This window comes from Gnatocerus cornutus, chromosome 6 (genome assembly GCF_029298725.1).
Source record: "Gnatocerus cornutus isolate USDA-ARS CGAHR chromosome 6, icGnaCorn1.1, whole genome shotgun sequence".
NCBI lineage: Eukaryota > Metazoa > Arthropoda > Insecta > Coleoptera > Tenebrionidae > Gnatocerus > Gnatocerus cornutus.
The window spans coordinates 5135858-5160761 of record NC_142238.1 but is presented as its reverse complement, the minus strand read 5'-3'; the positions used below and the strand labels follow the sequence as shown (position 1 = coordinate 5160761).

Sequence of the window (24904 nt, the reverse complement as noted above, 5' to 3'; positions counted from 1 at the left end):
CCCCGGTTCACATTAAAAACAGTTGGGTATTAACACCTGTGTCAACTTGAGCTGATTTCCTCTTTATCTTTCTGCATAAAATAATAGCAAATCCTTTATGAGCCCCCAACGAAATGCCGCATCAAAAATTGGGGTTGCAAATTGGTCACCGAAATGTCGTTTTCAGCCCCACTAAATGCACGTTGCCACTGATAATGGCAAAGCACGGCGAATATTGTTGGACTGCCGGAAGAAGAATACGGACGATACGCATCGACATTTGTATTTTTTGGAACATAAAAGAAATGTCGATGTCGGCAACACTTAAATCTTTTTCGTGCCAGCTGGCTGTTCCGTTTCACATGATATGACTCAAGCTTTCAGAATACGTGTTCGAAAAGACATAAATTAGAGACACGAGGGTAATTCGAAATTACAAATTTAGAAAGAAATAATTGGCCGGTGCTTTCAGAAATTTTCAATTTCTTCGTTTTTACTTAAAAACTAACGAAGTTATGACATTGCTCGAGACTGTATTGGAAAGGCAATTAAATAAACTTTCCAAGGAACTATAGAACTCCTCGCTAGTCAGAGGATCCCAAGATATTTAAGAAAAACAAGTGAAAATGGGGGAAAAAATTGAAGGATTAATTTAGAAGCTTCAAAACTTTTTTGGATGCTCTGGAGTCTTTGTATTCTCGCCTTTAGTTATTTTGTTTTTTTACATTCTCCTTCTTCTGAGGCGAATCAGGAGATCTTTCCCCTACGTTCTCTAAAAAAACGAAACTCATAACCTTCCCAGGTAAATGATTTTTCTTCATTCTTGCGGATTTAATACTCATCAGAGTTTGTAAGTCGGAACAAAAAATTACAAGTTGTCTTTCTAAAGCCTTACAGTGATAACTAATGTCTGGAACGGCGTATTCTAAAAATTAACTTTAAATCCTCTGTAAAGAATTGCGAAAAACTCGATTCTTTTGTGTTTACCATCCACATCCACGAACTCTGAACAAATCAAATTTTATTAAAGTGCACATTGAATAGCTCGCAGACATTTTACAGAATCGGTTTGTACTTTTAATTGGTCGCCACGACCTTTTCACGTATGTATGTTATCGGAAATAAACCTTTCGATCGACTGCTAATTGCATTTGTAGGGACGAGAAATCGTAAAATCCCTTTTGGCCATTAATTTCTCGTAATTTGATTTCGTTTAAAAACCTTCATAATTATGTGGTCGGACATAAACTGAAGAAAGACGCACTAAACTTTTCGAATTGTAGCGAAAATGATTGAGATCGGATCAGAAAAATTCAGACGATTGGATTTTTCAGGACTCATCAATTCGGTTTATAAGATAAGTATAGTACCGCAAAACTTTATGAGAAAGTAAATTATAAGCTGTAGGGGATTGCGGTGTTACGATACGACAAAAAAGGAATTCCCATTCCCAGACATGGTAGTTTGCTGGGCTTGAAAGTGCATGTAATTTATACGCTTTGTAATTTGCTCTTTTATCCAGGTTTCAAATTGTCATGATAATTTACACAGGAATAATTAGAACGAAAAACTAAAAATTCCTATAAATAAAACTTTGTTAATGAATGGTGTAAAAATTTGCGGGGTTTCAAAAATAAAGAGGTTGAGGATTCCAGTTGTCGGAGCATGTAACTAATTAATTCGATGTACGGCGGGAAGTTAAACAAGTGCCTTCAGGCAAAATATTTTATTACCATGAAAGCAAGTATGTGTTACAAGCTTTATATGAAATTTATGTAACTAATAAATTAATTTTCTTCGACTTTATTTTATTCATTTTTATAATAATAAATTTCTTTTTTTATTTTTAAAACAGTCAAAGTCTTCGGAGCATCACAAAGGAAACTAGCGTTTGTAGGCAAAGATATTTATTACTTAGAAAGCAAATATATTACAAGTTTTTTTTATAAAATTAAAATTTTAGGTAACTAATTAAATACTTAACTATATAACATAAATATAATCTAGTTGTATAGATCTAGAATAATACTTCAATTTGATATAAAGCTTACTATAAAAGGTGTATATTACTATAACTTATATAAAATGAACACGCTCAGTATTCCAAAGGCAGGGTGCTGTTAGAAAGAACACTAATTTTGGCAGTGTGATTTGTTCTGACCGCAGTTACGGTTCTATCACATCGTCTTGTAATTACTAATTACCATAATTTGAAACTTAAAAATATATAGCACAGTAAATTTACAAAAACTCGTGTCGTAATTTATACACTGACTTGTTTTTTTAGGCAATATGAAAACTTTACCTACTTAATTAATTTTTATTCTGTTGCGATCAGTCGGACTCTCAGTGTTAAAGGTTTTTCGTAATTCGAATCGTTGTTATTGTTATCACCACTTACTGGCCTTCCATGAATCAGTAAGTCAAATGCTCCAGGATGTTTAAGTCTTCGTTTGAAGTGTAATGCCCACACTCCGTGCTTTTTCACTAATTCGAACTTTCCGCTTTCGTTGCCTCGAACGATCATGTACTCCATTTCTCTCTAAGGATCGCGTTTAATACCACTAAAACAACAAAAAATACAGACCTTCACAGCGGGTTGGATTTTAATTATCCGCATCTTGTGCTTGGTTTGGGCTAAACTTATCTTCAACTCTAAATCTTCTCCATGGTGATGCCGTCTGAATCTTCGAGATCGTTTAGCTATTTGTGTCGTGTTATTTCCGTGTTCCAAATTTAATTTATAATGGCGGGAGTTCCGTCGGTGTCTTCCGTTGACCTAAAATGTCTTCAGAAAGTAACAAGTAGGATTGAGGGCGTTGTCTTACTTTACAAGAGAAGCAGCCTTCGCTTGTTATTAACTTGTCGTTGGAAGCCGAACCTTCGTTTATCGGATATGTGGGTACATCTCCTATATCTTGCCCGTATCCAACAGTAGTAGGTGCTATCGTTGAAAGACAATGCCCTTGACCGATCCGCTGGTACCCTTGTGGGCATCCACAAGAGAACCCAGCTGAACCGGAAGAAACACAACCAAAGGCACAAGGTGCACCGCTACAACCAGCACTCACCTACAAACAACAATTTAATGTAATTGAACACTTTTATCGTCTTCATTAACCTGAATGCAGATACTAAGGCTGTTATCAAATTGATACCCGCTAGGACATCCGCATCGGTAACTACCAGGTGTGTTGAAGCAGTTACCGGTGCCGCCACACGGATTGTTCGCGCATTCGTTGTCGTCAACGCATTGATTGTAGTAATAATGTAAGACATATCCCTCGGGACAGCCGCAACGGTACCCTCCAATCAAATTCTGACATCCTAAAAGCGGGTTCGTGAAAATTCGATTTTAAAGTGGAAAATTGAGTACCTTCGGGGCATTTGCCGTCGTCTATACATTCATCAGCGTCGATACAATAAGTACCGGTTTTGTCCAGCTTGAATCTTCGGGGGCAAATGCATTTGAAGCTTCCCAAGGTGTTAACGCAGCGGCCGGGCTTGGGACAAATGCCCGTGTCTTCTTTGCATTCATTAATGTCTGAAAGAGGAATTTTTATTTAGCCTAGTTTCTCCTCAACTCGTCGAAAATTTATAGAGACACAGATTGAAAACAGGAAATATTTTTAAGCAAAAGAGGGAAGTAAAATTAAGACGAAAGAATGTCTGAAATTCAATGTTGGAAACAGAGCAAAAGGCAAATAATCCACCGACAGAATCATGAAGATGCAAGAGCGAATTCGCAAATTGGCGATTCTCATGCTGACAATGCGAACCTATGTTTTAACAAAGAAACTTCATTACCTTGGCAATCATCTCCGATCTGATTATACCCTTTCGGACAAGAACACGAATAACTTCCTTGAGTATTAATACAAGTATGCTGACACACATGTTGCCCAGTAGCACATTCATCAAGGTCCCGACATGTTAAGCCGTCGACGTTAAGCAAGTATCCAGGAGGACAAGAACAAATGAAACTTCCTTCAGTATTCCGGCAAATATGCTGACACGGCGACGGATGATTCTCACATTCATTAATATCAATACAGTAGAGTCCAGAAGCATCAGCTTTGAAGCCTTTGTTGCAAATGCACCTGTATGATCCCATGGTATTGATGCATTGACCGTTTCTGCACAAATCGGGAATTGTCTCGCATTCATTAACATCTATAAAAGAAGAGTAAATCGAGAGTTTGAAAATTGGTACGAGTGAACCTTGGCCGTCAACGGTAAAGCCGCTGTCCAGACACAGTTCTTGATACTGAGGCGAGTATTTCGATGGACATATCTCGCATTGAGGGCCCCAAGCTTCGCCCATGGAGCAACAACAGTCGGCTTTTGTTACTTGTTTATGTTCGCGGTTGTGAGTGTTGCAACGACCATGGATTAGTTGTCTGAAGCACACTCCTTGTCTCCTGTCTAATTACAACATTTACTAACTAATTTCACGCGTTCTGAAAAACAAACCAATGCATCTTCGCCTGTCGTGCGTTGGCTCAAACCCGTCATAGCAGTCGCATCGGTATGACCCTTGAAGGTTCCGGCATTCACCGTTTTGGCACAGTCCAGGGTTAACAGCACATTCATCGATGTCCCTGCAATCATCCGTTAAACCGACTTGGGTGTAGCCTTCCGGACAAATACACATGAAGGAGCCGATAAGGTTCTTGCAAAGAAACTTGCAATTGTTGGCCGGCGTTACGCATTCGTCCACATCTACAAGAAATTGTCAATGAGAACACAATCAGAGCGACGTTACCTTGGCAGTGCCGGCCATCAGGAGCTAAAGCGTAACCGTAAGGACAAATGCATCGGAAGGATCCAGGCACGTTGTGGCACCTAAAAGCGCATTGATTTCCCATTTCGTGGCATTCGTTAATGTCCTCGCACACCTGCACAAGAAAATTAATCAAGAATGTAACTTTAGTAATTAATCACCTGGAGCGGCCCCGGCGCGAAACCTTCGTTGCAACTGCAATCAAATCCTCCAATAACATTGTTGCAAGTGCCATTTCCGCAAATGTTCGGATTTGTCACACATTCGTTCTCATCAATACATTTCCGGCCGGTGGAGTCTAAAATGTAGCCCATGGGACACTCGCAGCGGAAAGATCCATCCGTGTTGACACATTCCCCGCCGTCACAAATGCTGGGCATTAGTTCGCACTCGTTGAGATCGCTTCCTGTGTCCATGCGTCCAGGACCCTCAGGACAAAGCTTCAAAAATTGAGCTAAAATCACATGAATGATGATCATTTCAAACTTTTATTGTAACTTACGGCTGCCTTCAGGAGGACAGCGTTCACAGTTTCGCCCCCAAGCAGCGCCTTTGGAGCAACAACATTCCTTTTCTGTGATTTGCATGCCTCGAGGTTCCGAGCATTGACCTCTGTTGAAAGAATCGTAACATTGCTCTTGTCGAACGTCGATACATTTCATTGTGTTGTGATCAAGGATGAATCCTTCAGGACAGGTGCAGAAGGCACCACCGTCCGTGTTGGTGCAAATCCCATTTTCGCAGATCCCAGGATTGACGACGCACTCATCTATGTCTTCGCAGAGGTTGGTAGCGACGCTGAGTTCGTAACCATTAGGGCAGATACAAACGAAAGAGCCCATGACGTTGGTGCAGCGACCTGGGGCTAAGCAAGTTCCTGGAACTTCATGACATTCATCGATGTCTCTGCAGTTGTGGCCGTCAGCTGAAAGGGTGTACCCAGTGGCGCATTCGCAAGTGAAAGATCCTACTGTGTTTTTGCATCGACCGTTTCTGCACAAGAAAGGCATCATATGGCACTCATCTACATCAACACAGTCGTTGTTGCTACTTAGTTTAAAGCCGGTGTTACAGTGGCATTTGTACTGTCCGACCATGTTAAGACAGCTTCCGTTGTTACAGATAGTTGGGTGTCTCAAACACTCGTCAATGTCCACACAGTTGTCTCTCGACGGGGTTAATAAGTATCCAGGATTGCAGACACACTGGAAGCTCCCTTGAAGATTCTTACATTCTCCATTCTGACAAAGATTTGGTCGTTCTATACACTCGTTAATATCGACGCAGTCCATGAAACTAGACCCGTGCTTGTAACCTTCTGGACACTTACACTCGAAGTTACCAGGAAGGTTGATACACTGCGCGTTGCCTTCACACGGATTTCTTAAACACTCATTATCATCGATGCACTGATGGGAATTTTCATCGTAAATGTAACCGCGATTGCACTGGCATTCAAAGCTTCCAGGAGTATTCATACATTCGCCGTGTTTACACATGGAAGGCATGAGATCGCACTCGTTTATTTCAATGGTTTGATTCGTCATCGGATTGACAATCTGACCTGGTCTTCCACCACAAAGCGCAAAATGTTCATCTAAAAAAAACTCAGTGAAGAATAGCCATTTTTCACACGTGCTTGTAACATTGCTTATTGCAATTTGTACCTACTGGTGCCTGGCAAAGGGCAAGGTTCACATGGTTGTCCCCACGCTTGCCCCATTGAACAACAGCACACTTTACGGGTTTGATTTTGGGTCATCGGAGTGGAGCATCTCCATCGACTATAATTTAGGAAGCACAGATCTTTTCGCATGTCCACGCACTCCCCTGGAAGAAAACTGTAGTGATCAGTACGACGTTAACTCAACTTACTTCTTCCAGGAAGTGGCATGTATCCTTCAGGACACTGGCAGTAATACTTCCCGGGCTCGTTAACACATTGCCCCACGCTACAAATCCCTGGATTCTCCGCACACTCGTCGATGTCAACACACAAGAATCCGGTTTCGTCTAGTCGAAAACCTTCGTTACAAGAACACATGAAACTTCCAAAAGTGTTGGTGCAGTGTCCATTTTTGCAGATATTCTCGTGTTCTTCGCATTCGTTGATGTCTTCAAGCACAACGGTGAGGTCGTTCGGTTTGTATCCGAGTCCTCCAGGACACAATTGTTGGTATTCGATGCTGTCGTGCGAAGGGCAATGCTCGCAATGGGGACCCCACGCTCTACCGACGGAGCAGCAACAACCGGCTTTCGTTACGTAGTCAGCGGTTGGGGCCTCACACCTCCCTTGATGGTCAACATGGAGGAAACATCTTGAAGTTCGACGATCTAAAACAACTGAATTTAAAAAAATAGTTTGTTAACGAAAGAAATGTACCAATGCAGGCGTTTCCTTCAGAGACGAGTTCGTAGTTCGGAGGACAGATACACCGGAAGCCGCCTTCAATATTTGAGCATTTCCCGTAGAGACAAGACTGGGGGCTTTCACATTCGTCTATATCAGTGCAGTTACCACCCGAGCCATCAAGTTTGTAGCCGTCGTTACAGTTGCAACGGAACATTCCAAAGGTGTTTTCGCACTTGCCGAAGACACATAAGTTGCTGAACATGTTGCACTCGTTGATATCTAAAAGTTTGGGTGAAACTCTTGTTTAAGAGATTTTTAGGATTACCAATGCAAGACTGGTCGTTTCCTTCGTCCGGATGCATAAACCCCATTTCGCATTCGCATCTAAAAGAGCCCGGATAATTCAAACACTGGCCGTTTTCGCAAAGGTTTGGATCATTTAAGCATTCATCAATGTCAACACAATTATATCCGTCGCCTTTGAAGCCCGCATCACACACGCATTTGAAAGAACCCTCGGTGTTTATACACTGGGCGTTCTGATCGCAGCCGCCGTTGTTTGTCAAACACTCGTTTATATCCCTGCAGCTTATACCATTTCCTGTGAAACCGTCTTGACATCTACATTGATAAGACCCCTGGAAATGCTTTATTAACGAAGAAGAAAAACTGAATTTGAACTTACGGGATTGTTAATACAGTCGGCGTTAACGTGGCAGTTAAAAGAACCGAGATAACACTCGTCGTCGTCACTGCAAGAAGGTCCTCCATCTGGTTTAACAGAGTATCCATCTTCGCAGCGACATTGAAAGGATCCAAGGGTGTTAACACAGTCACCATTTCCGCAGATATGGCGGTCTTGTTTACACTCGTCGATGTCTAAGCACGACGTTCCTCCAGTTCCCGGGAGTAAACCAGCAGTACAGTGACAAATGTAGCTTCCAACGGTGTTCGTGCATTTACCGCCATTACAAATTCGGGGATTTTCTTTACATTCATCGATGTCCGTGCATGATTTTCCATCGAGCATCAGGGTGTAGCCAGGTCTAGAAGTAGAAAATCATTGTTTTGTTGTAGCGTTACCAGAAGCAAACCCGCAAGAACAAGAGTAGCTTCCGGGAGTGTTAACACAGATGTCATCGCACGGTTCTTCCTCACATTCATCGATGTCTTCGCAGTGGGATTTTTGACCAGTTTGACGATAGCCCTCGTTGCAAATGCATTGGTATGTTCCCATCATGTTCTCGCAGACGCCGTTGGAGCAAATTCCGCTTGTTCTAGAACACTCGTCGATGTCTTTACATGATTGTTTGTCTGTGGCTAGTTCGTGGCCTGGAGGACATTCGCACTTGTACGAGCCTTCGGTGTTGAGACAGCGGCCTCCTCTGCAGAGACCCGGGATTTCGTCGCATTCGTCTATGTCTAAAAGAAATGTTGAAATTATCGTGTTTTATTGTTTTTAACCCGCTCTTACCCATGCACACTTGCATAGGAGCCATTGTCCTGAATCCTTCGTTACATTCGCAGACAAAATCTCCTGGAATATTTTTACAGACTCCGTTTCCGCAAACGTTAGTTGTGGTAATACTACACTCGTCGATATCTAACAAAAGCTCGAGTTACACCCTTCGGTTTTCATTACTGGTTAAACTTACCTATACATTTAATCCTGTTATCATCATAGTCGTACCCTTTATTACACCTACAGCTGTAAGTTCCAATTGTGTTCCTACACCTTCCATTTTGGCACATTCCTGGAAATTCAGTACATTCATTAATGTCTTTTCGTTCAATGAATCCCATTCCCTTTGGGCACAACTCTAAAAACGCTTGTGTCCCCGGTCTTGGGCAACCTTCGCACTTTTCTCCCCAGCCACGCCCAATTCCGGAGCAGCAACACAAGTTCTTGTGGAATAGACCATCAACTGGATTCGTACATTTCCCGTGTTTGTAACGAACATAGCACTGTTCTTGTCGAATGTCGAGGCAGTAAGTTCGAGTTTCATCGAGAGTTAGTCCCGGAGGGCACGTACAAGTAAAGCTACCATCGGTGTTAACACAAATTCCGCCTCTGCAGATATCCGGGTATAAATCACACTCGTTGATGTCTGCACAGGCTTTGCCATCGACTTTTGCGTAGCCTTTCGGACAATCGCAGTCGTTCCGGTTACATCGCTCACAAGGCGAACCCCAAGCGACGCCGATAGAACAACAACACTCTGATCTTCGGCTGAGTTGAGGTAAGTTGTTTTCGCATCTTCCGTGGTTGAGTTTCGTCCAGCAGGAGCCTTTGCGGTTATCTACAGGGGTCATTTTCATAGACGAGTAATTTTTTAACTTGATTCTTACCAATGCAGATTCTTCCGGTGTTGTCTAATATTGATCCAGGATCACACTCACATTTATAAGAACCAAACGTGTTAACACATTCGCCGTTAAAGCAAGCTTCTGGTCCTAGTTCCCGGCACTCATCCACGTCGTCGCACACAAAGGTGTGAGGATTTAATTGTGTTCCCGTGGGACAAATGCATTGGAAACTCCCAGGTGTGTTCCGGCACTGCCCACCGCTACATACCTGTACAATAGATCTAAGAATTCATAGCGTAACACTTTCAAAGGAGTGTCTTTCAAACTACCGACATAACTCTCGAGTTATGTCGCAAAACTTACCAATTGCTCCACCTCGCACTCGTTAATATCAGTACAAATCTTCCCGGTGTCATCCACTTCAAATCCTGGGTTGCAAATACACCGATATGTCCCAATCATGTTCTCACAAGCACCGTTTTGGCAGATATTAGGGTTCTGGGCGCACTCATTGATGTCATTTCCATCAAAGGTAGAACCAATACCATGTGGGCATAACGAGTCAAAATCGGTAGACCCGGGCATGGGACACGGTTGACAGTTGGTTCCCCAACCCATTGGTTTACCAGAGATAATAGTACAACAACAACAGCTAGATCTGGTTACTGCAGTTGTTGATGGATTGAAGCAAAGCCCGTCTCTGTATTCTTGGTAACATAGATCTCTCCGGGTGTCTAGACAGGATCTTCCGTCCGGCCCTAAACTAAAACCTGGATGACACTCACAACGGAAACTTCCCGGAGTGTTGTAGCAAGTTCCGAACTGACAAGGGGCGGAGATACATTCGTCGATGTCCACGCAGTGTTTGCCGTCGGGGCCCAGGCGGTAACCTGAGTCGCAGACGCAGCGGAAGGAGCCTTCCATATTGAGGCATCTTCCGTGGTCGCACATACCTAAAAAGAAAAATTTTCGTTGACAAAACAAAGAATTACCAAAAAAAAAGTAATTTTAATTTCTCTCATATCTTACCTGTATGAGCACATTCGTCCAGATCACTGCAGAACGTCTTGTCGCTAGATTCGACAAAACCAGTTAAGCAAGTGCAAGTATAAGAGCCTGGGATGTTATTACATCTTCCGTTCAAACATATCCGTGGATTCTCGTAACACTCATCAATATCTAAAGAGAGTCACCAATTATCGTGAAAAAAAAAACACCTAACTTACCTATGCAAGCAAATCCGGTCGGAGACAGCTTAAATCCACTTTTACACTGACACTTGAAGCTCCCATCCATGTTGATACAGATCCCATTGGTACACATTCCGATTTCCAAACACTCGTCATGATCCGTACAAATTGTACCATCCGGAGAAACATCGAATCCCGGAGGACACACACAATTAAAACTTCCGGGAGTGTTGGTGCAACGCCCATTTTGACATTTACCTTCTCTGCATTCGTCGATATCTGTAAAATAACATGAAGATTAGCAATGGGGTTTAGTCGAAGAAATTAAATAGGTAGCACTAGCCTTCACACACTTGTCTATGTCCTTTTCGGTATCCCGCTTTACAAATGCACTCGTATCCCTCGGGAGTATCTATACATTGTCCTTCTCCGCAAATATCAGGTCTTAGGATACATTCATTGACTGGGATTACAGCGATGGGTTCTTTCGTTTTGTTGTAACGTCCATCTTGGTCTTTTTTCTTTATCGGTGACACAGGATCTGGTTCTTTTCCCGAGTGCGTTGGTCCAGCACACAATCTCCGGTGGTCGTCTTCACCGTATTTTGGACATCTGGAACAGTCGTCTCCCCATCCTTCTCCCATGTTCACGCCACAACAACAGTCTTTCTTAGAGAGCCGCATAGGGAGACTATTTCTACAGTAGCCCTGAGGCGAGCGACTCGTGTAACATAATCCTTGTCTTCCATCAATGCAAAACTTCTTATCTTGACTTTGGATGAATCCAGGGTTGCACAGACAGAAATAAGAGCCGTCAGTGTTAACGCAGCGTCCATCAAGACAGATGTTCTCGTCTTCGCATTCATTTCGGTCGTCACATTGATTGGTTTTCGGGTTTCTTGCTTGTCCTGCTGGACACTCACACGTGAAGGAACCGATTGAGTTGACACAGTGTCCTCCGGTGCACAAATGAGGAATAGCTTCACATTCATTGATGTCTAGAAGGAAGAAATTTTATCTCACTTTTGTGGATCGTTGATGAGAATCTCACCAACGCATTCTCCTGTTTTTTGGTTCTTAAGAAAGCCGACGTCGCATTCGAGACGAGACGGACAGTGTTCGCAAGGATGCCCCCATGCTCTTCCTACTGTTGCGCAACAAAGTGTCTTCGTACAGACAACTCCTTCGAGTTGGTTAACACACAAAGCTCCACTTGCTCCCGTGTAACAAGGGCCAGTCCTGTAATCTAAAATTAGGTATATTTATCAACTTATGGTTTGTGGTCACTTTTAACCACCAGAGGGTGAGTTACCTGTTTCACAGTGATGACCAGTAAAGCCATAGATACAAGCGCAACGGTCGGGTCCGATACATCTACCCCCATTTTTACACGCATCCAAACAAATCGCTGAAAACAAAAAATCAGTCTCGTCTTGTTACATCTTTCGTTACTTACGCTCTGTACAAAACTCTCCAGAGTATCCCGGGGCGCAGACACATTTTCCGTCAGTACAGGTGCCACCGTTCATACAAATAGCTCTGCAAGATTTCCCGTCTCCTAAAAGTAGTCTTTAATTTTTATTGTTTTAAAAGGGATATTACCGTAAGATTGATGGCTACAACTGGATCCCTGGCGGCCGTTATCGCAAAGACATAAATTTGGTTGAACACATCTTCCAGAGCCGCAGGTTCTGGAACAAATAGCTAAAAAATAAATTTAAAAAATTGTTTTTTGGAGGTTTAAACAGTTACTTACGTACTATGCACAATCCTAAGAGGTTGTGGCGGGTCCAACCGGGACAACAGTATGTTCGGTATCGACTCTTGCAGACGTTGGGGCTGAAAATGTGAACATTTTACAGATTGTACTAAAAATTATACCTGTTCTGGAAAAAAATTTGTACTCAAGCGTGTCAAAAGTAGTAACTACTCTAAATTCGATTATTGTATTCTTAAAATTAGCGAAAATACGAAAAATATACGAGTATTTTCAGTTCATTTTATAAAAATAAAAAAAATCTGGTTTTATAATTTTTTAGTTTAGCACAGTTGATAACCTTTCAAAAGCAGTAATGTCTTTGAATTTTATTCTTGAATTCTTAAAATTAACAAAAACCCGAGATTTTATATAGAATATTGGAAATTTTCAGTTCGTCTTAAATTGAAAAAATTCTAAAAATTCTGTCTTTGGTCCAAAAATTTTGAAATTTTGGAGAGTTAATAGGCGTGTAAAAGCAGAAATTCCATCAAATTTCATTCTTGTATTTCTAAAGTTAGCAAAAATACGGAACTTAATAATAGACTATCAAAAATTCAAGATGTTCTAAAATAAAAAAAACTGAAAAAACTGTTCTGATTGTAAGATTAATTTTGGAATTAGTCAGAGTTAACTAGCGTGTCAAAAATAGAAATGCTTGAAAATATCATTTTTGAATTCCTAAAATTAACGAAAATATGAATTTTTATTTTATAAATCTTAAAAAATTTAAAATATCTGTTGACAACTTTACGTAAGTTATTCCTGTTCAAAAATTATAAAATTATTTACATTTCAAGACTTAAAACTTCCAATTCCCATTTAACACGAAATCGGTGGATGTCTGCGATGTTTGCGGATGACTTAAAAACTTTAGAGAAAAAAAATTGAAACTTAAATTTTTAGAATTAAGCATTTGTAATCTTGAAAATTAAAAAATCGCAAATCTGGTAGTTATAATGCTACAATAACGATATTCAGCATTGTCAGAATAAATCAGAATAAAACCTAAAAAAAAAAATTATTAATTGGCTCGTATCGTATCGGAGCATTAAATCATTCCTACAGAATGCAAGATATTATAAATACAAACATCAGATTAAAAGACCAAATAAGCAAAGTGTCCAATAGTCCTAAGATCGTTATCAGATTCATATTTTATTTATTTATTACCTAGGTATTTGAACTGTGATAAGAAATTGCCTAAACTTATGTTTGTGATGAATTTGAACTACTAGCCCGAAACTAAACAATTTTCAGTTTGATCACATATCATCAAAGAATTGAAAAATCACAGTTAACAATCTTCCAGTTAACAAGCTTTAAAAGCTTTCAAATTTCAGATACTGTAGATATACCATCGAGGTATATAATTATCAGGATTAATCGAGATTGTTAAAGAATTGATTCAAAATGACGACATTTTATGGTAGCTCAAATGCCCATAAAAATTCCAGAAATAGTTATAAAGACGCATTTGCATAAGAAGAGATGCGAAACTAGAGCCATTTTTGGCCATTGCTGATATTGAGAAAAAAAATTTAATGACCACGAAAATTTGTGCACGCACGTTTCGTTATTTTAACGGCAATTAATAATGATAAAATATGCATTAAATTATAAATAATTATTTTAATAGCGAAGTATTAAAACTTTGAGAAAATCAATAAAATTTTATTTAAAAAGTTATCTTCATAATACGGCTATAAAGAGGTATAATTGCTCATCACTGAGAAAATGTTATGTAAATACAAATAATAATCGATAACATTCACAATGAGAAGCATTAATATGCGATTATATGTTGCACGTGTATACAATCCTCGTCTTAATTTATGTGTTATAAACACAAATAAAGTTAACACACCAATAAACACACAAATTAATAAAAAACGTTGGAACTTAATATGCAATTATGTTGTTATAAGATAAAAACTGATGCCTTTCCACTCAAATCCGTCTTTCGTTAGTGTTAACATGTTGATTAATCATGTGGGAGTCCAACCGAGTGCACTCTTGCTCACGCAGTTTTCTCGAGATTAAAATCATTAATTTTTGAAATATGAAACAATCTCAAGCGGCGTCGGTACTACATCGTTGTCTTTTAATTTTTACCTGCATGAATAACCATTAAAAACGTGACGGATTTTATCACTACCATCTCTTGTGAATCCAAAAAATAAGAGCGTCATCGATCGTCTTGAAAACAATTTATTTAAATTTTGATTGTTCAGTACCTACAATTTTCAACATCAATCAAATCAAGCGAGTTGACTCAATGATCTCGCTGTTTGTGCTTAGCGGGAATTGTCAGTCTAGCCGGTATTTAACTACGATGTTGATGATGTTACAATGATCTTTAAGAAAAAAGTCGAGGGTTTTTGCAGACGATTAATCGCAGCTTGTAATAACAAAATCAATGTGTGGAAAGCTCAGTTATTTTAGTATCACCGTGACCATAACGGTGGTACTTAAAGATCATTGCTAAAAGAGATAGTTTGTTTGAAAAGACGATAAAAACGTAACTGATAACAAAACGTCGTGATTCGTTGCCTAATTTATTAAGATACAAACAGCCTTTGCGTAATATTTGTTGGTGTTGAATAACTTAAAACAAAATTGATAAAGAAATGTTACAGCTGATACCACCTGGAAGCAAGAGAAAATTCTTACAAATTTAGCTAAAAGCATGCTTAAACAAACTATTTGTATTTCCTATTGTCGAAAGGATCTACGTAATTTACGTTAAATTAATATTGATTTACTACAAATTTAAAATACAACAGTTTATATTTGCTGTAGTCAACAAAAGCGATACACTTCTGAATTATCTATTTAATTAATAACAGTAACCCAGAAACGACTTGACATAAACATTGGACTGATCATGACAGTTTTGGTGTCGAAACGCACAGTTGAAGAAAAATATTGTTGGCAATATTGGCAATGCATTTCCTGGTTGTCTGTGGTTTCAATTTTCACTTTTAATTTGGTATGAGAAAATTTAAAATTATAAAATCGAAGCATCGACATTACGAACTTAAAATTTATAGGCCCAATAGTAAGGAAAGCGAAAAAAATGTCTCCTCAATCATTAGAGCTATCTTCTTCAGTTCTGGATGCTGCGCGAAATTCTGTGTAAAATCAGATCCAATAACGCAAGTTTTTTCCAAAAATAAGCGAGATATTGACCGCAGAAATTTGAGATAGTTTTTATTGTCATACATTTTTTCCAAAAAATTTAAAATTTCGACTTTTGGAAAATCTAAGAATTAATTTTTGGCTAAAAAGTCGTGAAAAAAGCGATTGCTCAAATCGTTTCTTTCGACCTGTTGTAGATTTCGAGATACAGAGGACAAATTGTTTTGAACCTTCGAAAGTTGGCTCTCTGGTGACTAAAAATTCAAAAGGGCATTACTGGGTTATTTGTTAACGTACGATTTCGCGTAAATTTCTGCGTTAAACGAGCACAAATAACTAGAGTTTGCTTCACAAATAAACGAAACATTGATGAACATCGGTTTTTAAGGGGTCTTTTTAGGATGATTTTCAATAACTTTTTTCGAGGCAAAAACAACGATAAGTACCTTTATGTTACCCATCAATGGAAAGAGCAGCTCGAAGTCTATCAACTGATCAAATCTCAGATTGGTAGGTGTATTCGTTTACGAGTGGTGGCCAAAAAACAAAAAAATGAAAAAAAATTATTAATTAAGTTAAAAAAAATCGCAAAAAAATCTGCTAACGAATTTTGGGTATTTAAGGGCTAATCCTAAAGAGAAAAAAACAGAGAAAAACGATGCCGCAAACCGTTTCTTAATACATATTTGTCGTAGTTCCAGAGATATTTAATTTTAAAAATTTGAAAAATAAAAAGCAACTACCCTAAATTTTAAACCGCCATAACTTGGTTATTTGTTGTTGGATGTGAATTTTGAGTCCGGATTTGGAATTTGTCTCAAATTCTGCGTAAAATAAGCACCAATAATTTAAGTTTGCTACACAAATAATCAAAATTGAAATTTCAAATTCGCATTTTTCTATGTGTCATAACTCCGGTGATATACAATAAAGCTTCAAAATTGAAAAAAAGTCTAACAACATTCTAAGTTGTGAGTGTTTTCAATTTAAAGTTTTCATTACGAAAAAATTTGGAACTACAAATTCAAAGTATCTGAATTAAGAACTATAGGCCCAAAATTAGATGAAGAAGAGAATCTAAAAGCAAAAAATTTAAAGAAATAAATAAATGAGCCTTCAGAACATAAGCATGGGACTAAAAAATCTTGCACCAGCAGGGCAAAATCAAGAAATTGAAAACATAACTAGACTTGATGTACCTTTCTAGGATGCAAAATATTATCATTTTAACTTAATTTAAGTTCATTGTAATTGGGTTTTTGTATCATTAGAACGCAGCGCACTGAAATATGTATCTTGTCGATGTTGTAATAATAAAAACAGAAAACAAACCTTTGCAAATATTGACGAATTTGCAAACAACACCTTTTGCAATCCGATTTTTAAAAGTCGTTAATTACTAAAAGAAAAGTTTGACAAATATTTAAACAAACAAACAAACAAGTAATTCGCAATGACATATGTAAAATAGTTCATCTTCCCGACTTGACATACTTAAATTTGATTTACAATGTCCATAAATTTAAAGGAGATGATTTAATAAAGGACATAAAAAGCTCTAGCCCCTTAAATTACGATAAGAAGTGTACCTAAAAGCTTTCATTATTATTATTCCATTATGCTTAATTAAAGAACTGGGGTTGAACTAACCGAGTTGATTTTATTCCAAACTACCTTATTACAAACTAATTACCTGAGATAAACTTGTTTTTAACGACTGATTCGTGAGTTGTGGATTTCGTTACGTTGTTATCTTTTCATTTCGATAAGACTAATTGAAGGATTATATAGGCAGTTGCTGCAGTCAGCATCTTACAACAATAAAGTAAGAAGAATTTAACACGAAATAATTCCAGTCGTTTGATTTCGAAACATTTAAGATTATAGTTTCAGTCAGAAAATTTATATTATCAAGCCAGTAACTGTTAAACGTGACGTTTGATAAAATGGCACCGTCATTGCGACGAAGGTACTCTAAAAGCAACAAAATGTTAAAAGAAATATCAACTCAAACAGAACTGAATTGGTTGCAACCGACTGTTATTCTACAAAAAGTGGACCTAGAGGTGGTACCATCAAAAATACCGACATATAAAGTGTTTGCTAAACCGATAACAAGCAACGAAAATGCCACTTCGACTGTCTTATCTCTTGATGAACCGCGGCAGAAGACCAAACGGAAAATAAAACCTGGACCTTTGTGTTATAAGCAGAAGATGCTACATGAAGACTTGACGATACCAAAAGTTATGTCGAAAATACCCAATCCTCGTTTAACCACAATCCTAGAACGATCTTCTCAAGAAACAAATTTGGAGACAACTTCTGAAGACTCGGGGGACAAAGAAGCAGAAGTACAAACTTTCGAGAATATTGTAATTAACAATCAATCTTTAAGTAGAGAGAACGTCGTCATTTGTACTCCAGTTCACACTCCTCGTGTTAATTGTAGACCGGAAAACATTAGATTTCAGTTCGATGGAATCACCACAGTCGTGTCAACCAAGACTGGAGACAAGAACGAAAGCGAAAGTGATGATGGTGGTAATGAAGACACTGATTCGAAAAGTGGGAAAAAGAACATAAAAATCACAGCTAATACAGTGCATATACACAATCATTTTTATAACTCTTCTAATGTCTAATGTGACGTCTTAAGTTGTATTTAATTTCAGGCTCAATGTTCATGAAATAGACTGAAATAAAGAATTAAGCAAAATGTTGGTCACATCTACGATTTTTCTTTTTCTCTGCTACATTTTTTCTTTGAAAACATTCTTATAAGAGGAAAGTGCAACGTGTGAAAAATCTCGGATCAATAGTAACTTGTGGCGGGGTGGTTAAAGTAATGTTATATCGATAAGGAAATATTTGTTTTGATTGCAACAGGCTTGATATGTGGTTTTGCGACATTAACGTGGATATAATTACACTGATCGAGCGATCGTTAGAGAATTAAAAGTGTCGTTTTCTCTTCCTTTATTCCCTCTCAATTTCCCAAAGGACGTGTTTTTTTTTTATCTGAACCTTGGCTCTTCTGTAATTTGTTGTAACAACATGGATTATCCTATTAATCCAAACAAGAAACTGCAGGCTAATTATAGACGATTAGACATTTAAGGAGTTGGAATATGTGGGTGCATTTGGCCTAGAAATGGTTTAAGGCAATAATTTTCTCAAATGTTTTTATTAAATAAAGGTCGCAGGATTATGTAAGGAAATGACTTTAAATCATAGTTAAGAATGGTGATGATGGTAACGCATACCGACAGATTAAAATAATTGGGTTTAACAGAAATGATGTCAAATTCTTGTGGATAGATAACAAGATATTTTGGTGGAAAATTTTGTTGGTACATCTGCCTGTTCACCTGGCGGTCTTAGACTGGCTAATCACAACGGAGCCGCGGCTAAAGTGGCACTATAAAATTTACATAAATTATCAGTTAGAACTCATTACTAGAATTAATTTGTTACTACAACAAAAACACTTTCAGTTTTATTGGTTTTAATACGTCGTTGAAAAAAAAATTAAAGATTTTAGCTAGGAAAGCTACGAACGTCGTGTTTTCAAACATTAAACGGATCAATTTATTGAAACAATAAACTTTATCACATAAATAAGACGCTGGCTTTTAAAGTACCGTAATATCGGTTTAGATCGGAATTCCTCCTCTGGTGGTCTGTTCTTCATTACTTCATTTACCTATTTACTATATTTTCAGCGAAAATTGGGTTGCGTGTTTGCAAATGTTTACAATTCGCTTATTTATTGCTTGTTGCAAACAATGATCACAAGCAGAAGGTTATTAAACCTTCTAAAGTGTTGACTAATTTGATTGTCATAGAATTGTGAATAAACTTAGTATATTGAACGAAATCATTGACGATAAAAAAAAACTTGAGTGATGTCAACCCATGAGATCAAAGCCAGCGCTGGCACATAAAAGGGTTGTAAAAGATAAGAAAGTGAAAAGATTAATCGAGAACTTGCAAAGATATTATTTACTTTATCGTTCACATAATGGGTCTAACCTAATTGAAATTCCATAATGGAATGGTAATAATTCATTAACTGTTAACTTCACGGGTGCTAAATCTAAAACACTACTAAATTTTACTGCCCGTTTTCTTTATCTATGATTTTTGAACGCGTTTATAGCTCCACTTCGAATTTTCTTAATAAATAATAAATAGGTACACAGGCTAGATTACAATTCCACTAAATTGTTATATTAAATTTTAATTTACTGCACTTTATGGACAGTAAAAGCTCAGCAGCAAATCCACAATTATTGGATTTTATTAATACTAAAGCGTATAACAAATTAGATCCGTAAAAAGATTGATTAACAGAAAAATATTTATGGACTTTTCAACAACAATTTCAACAATGTTATATGAACTTTAAAAATATCAAGAAGGTGAGAACGGCAAACAAAACATGGAAGAAAAGCCGGACGTTCAATGTATAAAAAGCTACAACCTGTTTACCAAAGTTAAGACGCAACAATTTTTATCGTCTTGTACATCAGGTTAACCAGCTAATGAGACGTAAAATCTATACATGTAAAAAATGTAGCTCCCAGAGTTTTTCAGCTCTTTCTTCCCGAATTTTCGCTTTTGAATTTTTCGGTTGTCGTCGAGTAATTTCAATTTTTTTAATTAATCCAAAAATCTCTGATACTGCATGCTCGCATAAACTTGTTGCAGAAATTTGATGCATATGCATGCCCATGCGTTCGTAGATTTTATTGCAGGCATTATCCGCTCTTTAATTAAGAGTATAAATTTATTATAAAGCGCTGGCGAAATGAATATCCAATAGCTATGAATGTCAAAACAAAGTAGATGATTTATAAACTGTTAAAATTAACAAAAGCTGGTATGAATTGACAGGAATAGAGGGCGTTTTGGCAGAGAACTTTCATCATCAGCAAAACTGCAGCACTTTGATTTATTAATGTTGACCCTAAAATCGTTGAAATTTCTTCGCCTTTTCCTAATTTATGATTACTTATCATAATTTAGAAATAAATTATCACAATTAAATAGATAAGTCAAAATTCATGGTTTGGCAAACAAATTGTAACTAAAAAAGTTATAACCATGACACAACTTCTAAACTCAAATAGGTCAATGATAAATATTATCAATCCGGAGATACGGAAGATCTACGATCAACGAACAATAGTGTAAAATTTTTAGTACTTAAATATTATGGGCAATGCTTTTAGTTTTACGAGTGTAAACAATGCCTTCTGATTAGACTTCTAATGTAATCACTAATCAGTTTAAAGTGTGCCCTCGTAAATTAAACTTCTAATTTCGTACGTGATTCATTTGATATTAAGAATTAAGAAGCGATAAATCAATTTACGGTTTGCTGAACAAAGCTCCATTCTTTTCCGACTAAACATCAAATAAAAAAGTAATTGTGACATCAATACCATCTTAATGAATACCGTACACTCTTAAAAAAGACAGATTTGTTAACACCTATTGTGACCTTTTTCGAAACGATGTGATTATTTAATTCACACCATTTTTCCGATGTTATTTGCAAAAACACTCCATCTCTTACTGATGCCACGTGCCTTTCTATCCTATTAATAAAGGAGTGCCCATCATTTAAATGATGGCATTCAGATTGAACTCGTGACAATTGTACCATTCATTTTATAAACTGTAAAATGTAGCCATTTCCTGTACTTTTTATTTTAGCGAATGCATGAATGGTTTTTGCATTGACCGGAAATAGGCAAAATTATTCAGTGCAACCCCATTCAAGAGCACGAAGTGTTACTATGAATATTCATAGCACTAAAATGAGTAGATTTAAGGAGCTTTGTAGAAAGAACCCAACACCTTGCAGCGGCAGCGTAAATAATAGATTGCATTTTGTATAGGAATTTCAAATATCTTTAACAATGTTCGGTCTTTAAAATTACCATACTTGCTACATATGTAATGTGGGTAACCGGAAAAGAAAAAGTGTATAGTGTAGGCGCTCACAGTCAAGGTTGTCATATTTTTTTTCACATAAGTGTGATGATAAGTGAAATATTCCTAACAAGGACAATTGAGAGTGATATCAAAAAAGCACAGTTCTCGACACTACCAAAGAATATTGTAGCAAATCCGCAAAATAATCTACACATCATTCACGGAATTGACTAGATTACGTGTTCTAAATTTAATTCGACCTTCCTTACTATATTTTATTTTTAATCAGAGGACATTGCCACTAATTTCAATTTGAAGATAATGTTGAATGATTATTTATCCGAATGAGGCAATAATTTTGCACAGAATTAAGAATTTAACTCACCCTCCAGGCGTCAAGGGTTGAAGCGAATTTTCAGAATCCGAAGGATGATTTCTGGTGAATCTGTCTGCATGGCATAAAGAAAATATCCAAAAGAACAAGATGTACTTGACTTTTGCTTTCCGGAGTAACATGTTGGGACCTAAAACAAGAAAAAAATTAAATTGTCTTGAACCTTTAGAAAAGGTAATAAATATATTCCTATTATTCTTGAGTGGTAGTTTGGATACTATACATCATCCTGCATGCAGTTACCATTTATGTACGTATTTGCTATTCTTACAAAGTTTGATATGTCGGTCTTTATCTTAAAACACGCGGTACAAATATTTGTATGATTTAATATGCAGAAAACTAACGTAACGTAACCGACAGTAATATCATTGGTGTAGGTGCTAATATAAATGATGAAACAAAGTAAAGTTCTAACGTTTTTTGTCTCAGTATGGATCTTATAAATATGGATGAGTATGTATGTACAGAAAAGCTCAAATTTTGGCTAATTCTCAATGATTTCCAGTTTTTGATTGCTCATATATTATTGTTGAGATTTGGACATTTTAAATAATTTAAACGAATGCATGAATTACTGTCAATTCAACTGCTTCTGACTTCTTGAATTTATCGGGTAAACCCCATCGCCAACATACCAAGTGTTCTAATTGGGTAAATATTGGGGTTAATTTAATGCGTTGTAAACAATACACAAGTCACGGGTCAATTATTTGTAATTGATCTGTTCTTCGCAGTGAACATTAATAATTACATTTCAGAAAAATTTAATTTATCTGTAAGAATGAAAGTGTTAGTTGCATTATTTTAAATTTGACAACACGTCTGTCTACGCGTTTTAATTGAAAAAGTAATTATTAAAATAGAAGAGCTATTTATAATCAAAAACGTTACATAAACAGAGGTCGTAGAATTTTGTCGTTTGCATAAAATTTTTAAGTTATTTTTAGTTGCGGTCGAACAACCCATTCCAAAAATTGATGTAAATAATAATTAAAATCGAGTACTTTTTTAAATATGTGTAGAACCGGAAGTGAAGATAAAAAGATCTGCACAAATGCGGAAGTTGATAAAAATGATTTACCAAAATGACTTGGAAATATCTTTTTTGGTGTCACAACGAATTAAGCACAACTGATAATTTTTTCAGTGTCATTAATGCTTTACTTACCACCACTGTTAATCCGTCTTTTGTGTACGATCAAGCACTTAACACTTCATCTCTTCACAAATTGGATTGAAGAAGACTTTCGCGTGGGAGTCTGTAAAAACGTGATAAAAGTTCAAAGACAGCACTGACAGGGACAAGACGATGATGTTACCACTTCCAGCGCCAAGATGCGACTGTGTTACAGCAGCTGGAACTATTGGCTTTAGAGCTTTTCTGATACTGTTGCTGATGTTCATTCACTTAATCACATATGTTGATGCGCACATGTAGTAGGGAAGTTATGTGGGTGTACTTAACTTTACCAAAGAACCGAAAGAAGCGGTCAATTGGACATCTTTTTCTAAATGCGCGAAATTTTAACACAAATATTTGCGCATTTTTTTATTGGTACGAGTTATAATAGGAAAAGGAAATAATTTCATATTTATGGCAGAAATCCTGTTTAATAAAACTGCTTGACATGTGTGAATTTTATAAGCGCTTTCAGACTGCTTATGATTGAATTAAACAGGTCATTTGGTTATATAAAAGCGCTGGCGTCAAAGAGATTTACATACTATAAATTATGGGCAATGTGTACTCATTATTATGTTCATTTAATTCAAGTAGGTACATTATAAGCTACGCAAAGTAATAAAGCAGATTGTCGGCTGTCAGAAAGTTTTGTGACATGATTTCAGTAGGGATAAATATTGTCACACGAGACAAAGACTGGATTTGGCGCCAAGAATTTTCGTTCATTATTCAGATTTTTCCTTTTCTGGGTGTTCACTAAATAAAGTGAATAAGTATCTACATGGAAATTTGTAACCAAAGTACCTAGTTAAAATATACCGATGTTTATCATGTAACCACAGTTGTTTAAAGCACATAAACGCACCTACACGAGTTTTTAATAGGTAGCAACTACTTATCTTTAGAGAAATAAAACTAGGTTGCTTGGAATCGTATTTGCAAAATATTGTGCGTGAATTTAAGATAAACTTTAGATTTCTAGATACAGTAAACTTAATTTAATTTTTTATAGCTAATTTTACGAGTGCATAAACGCAGTATCAGAGATTGCTTCATGGTTCATGCAGATTTCAAATTAGATTCTTGAAAACTAGTTGCCAATTACTTCAGATCTTGTCGGATTCGTTTTCTGTTACAAAAGAGCAGAGTTTATTGTCGCAGGTTTTACAAAGTCCTGTGATGGTTTAATTTTATTTGCTCTCAATTTACCATGTTTAAAGTTTTTATCTTAAACGTACGCAACCACATGGCGTCGGACACAAAACGGTTAAAAATCGAAAGATTTAATTTATTACGATTCATTCAATTTATTTAGATATTTTTTCCGGAATTTTCCAGATAGGCAGATGCGGTTTTTGCCGTTTTTATCGCCCATATTTGTTGAAAATCCGGTTTTATAAATTATTCACTAATTCGAAAATTTAATTTTTCCGATTTTCATCAGAAACTGGCTGCTTATACGATAGACTAAAGAAGCAAATAACAATATTATTTGAAATCCGTCTTTTCTTTTTTAGAGACCGAATTATCAGAAATCTTTATTTAGCTCAATCTTATTTCACTGAGATATTTATTCTTTGTAATGTCCAACTTTGCCGACGCCTGTCAGAGATTCGCTATTGTGACTTCTTGTTAAGATCGCGGTGCTGTTTTCTTTCAACTTGAAATCACTTTAATTGCATGGGGGCTTCAAAGCAATTATTTTTTTTAAACAGTATGTAAATGAAACAAATGCGAGTTGCGTCTTTGCTAATTTAACATGTATGTAATTCCATTTTATATCTTTTTGTTTACAAAATTATGAGTTGTTTTGTCTAGAATTGCGGAAGGACTTTTGACTAAATTTTATTGTTTCCGATAGAAATATTGC

General features: G+C 37.0%; 1 protein-coding gene across 2 annotated transcripts; it reads right to left on the bottom strand.

Annotated features, from left to right (window-relative positions):
* Nucleotides 1–1869: 1869 nt before the first annotated feature.
* On the bottom strand, nt 1870–23230 carry LOC148172321 (fibrillin-2-like). Of its 2 annotated transcripts, XM_088038439.1 has the most exons (32): nt 23171–23230; nt 23020–23110; nt 21840–21978; nt 12368–12450; nt 12214–12315; nt 12068–12169; nt 11924–12019; nt 11663–11857; nt 10956–11609; nt 10649–10891; nt 10452–10601; nt 9786–10375; nt 9465–9690; nt 8771–9415; nt 8590–8718; nt 8210–8537; nt 7801–8161; nt 7441–7753; nt 7146–7394; nt 6638–7096; nt 6434–6592; nt 5265–6359; nt 4924–5216; nt 4745–4877; nt 4453–4701; nt 4201–4404; nt 3787–4152; nt 3356–3523; nt 3101–3306; nt 2808–3050; nt 2567–2758; nt 1870–2521 (listed from the first exon to the last, which is right to left on the bottom strand). In XM_088038439.1, exons 3-32 carry the CDS (start codon nt 21968–21970, stop codon nt 2300–2302), a joined length of 8586 nt encoding a protein of 2861 aa, XP_087894565.1. In that variant the 5' UTR covers nt 21971–21978; nt 23020–23110; nt 23171–23230; the 3' UTR covers nt 1870–2299. The 2 variants fall into 2 exon arrangements, with proteins under 2 accessions (XP_087894565.1, XP_087894564.1); XM_088038438.1 differs by having other exon boundaries at nt 23020–23227.
* Nucleotides 23231–24904: the final 1674 nt, after the last annotated feature.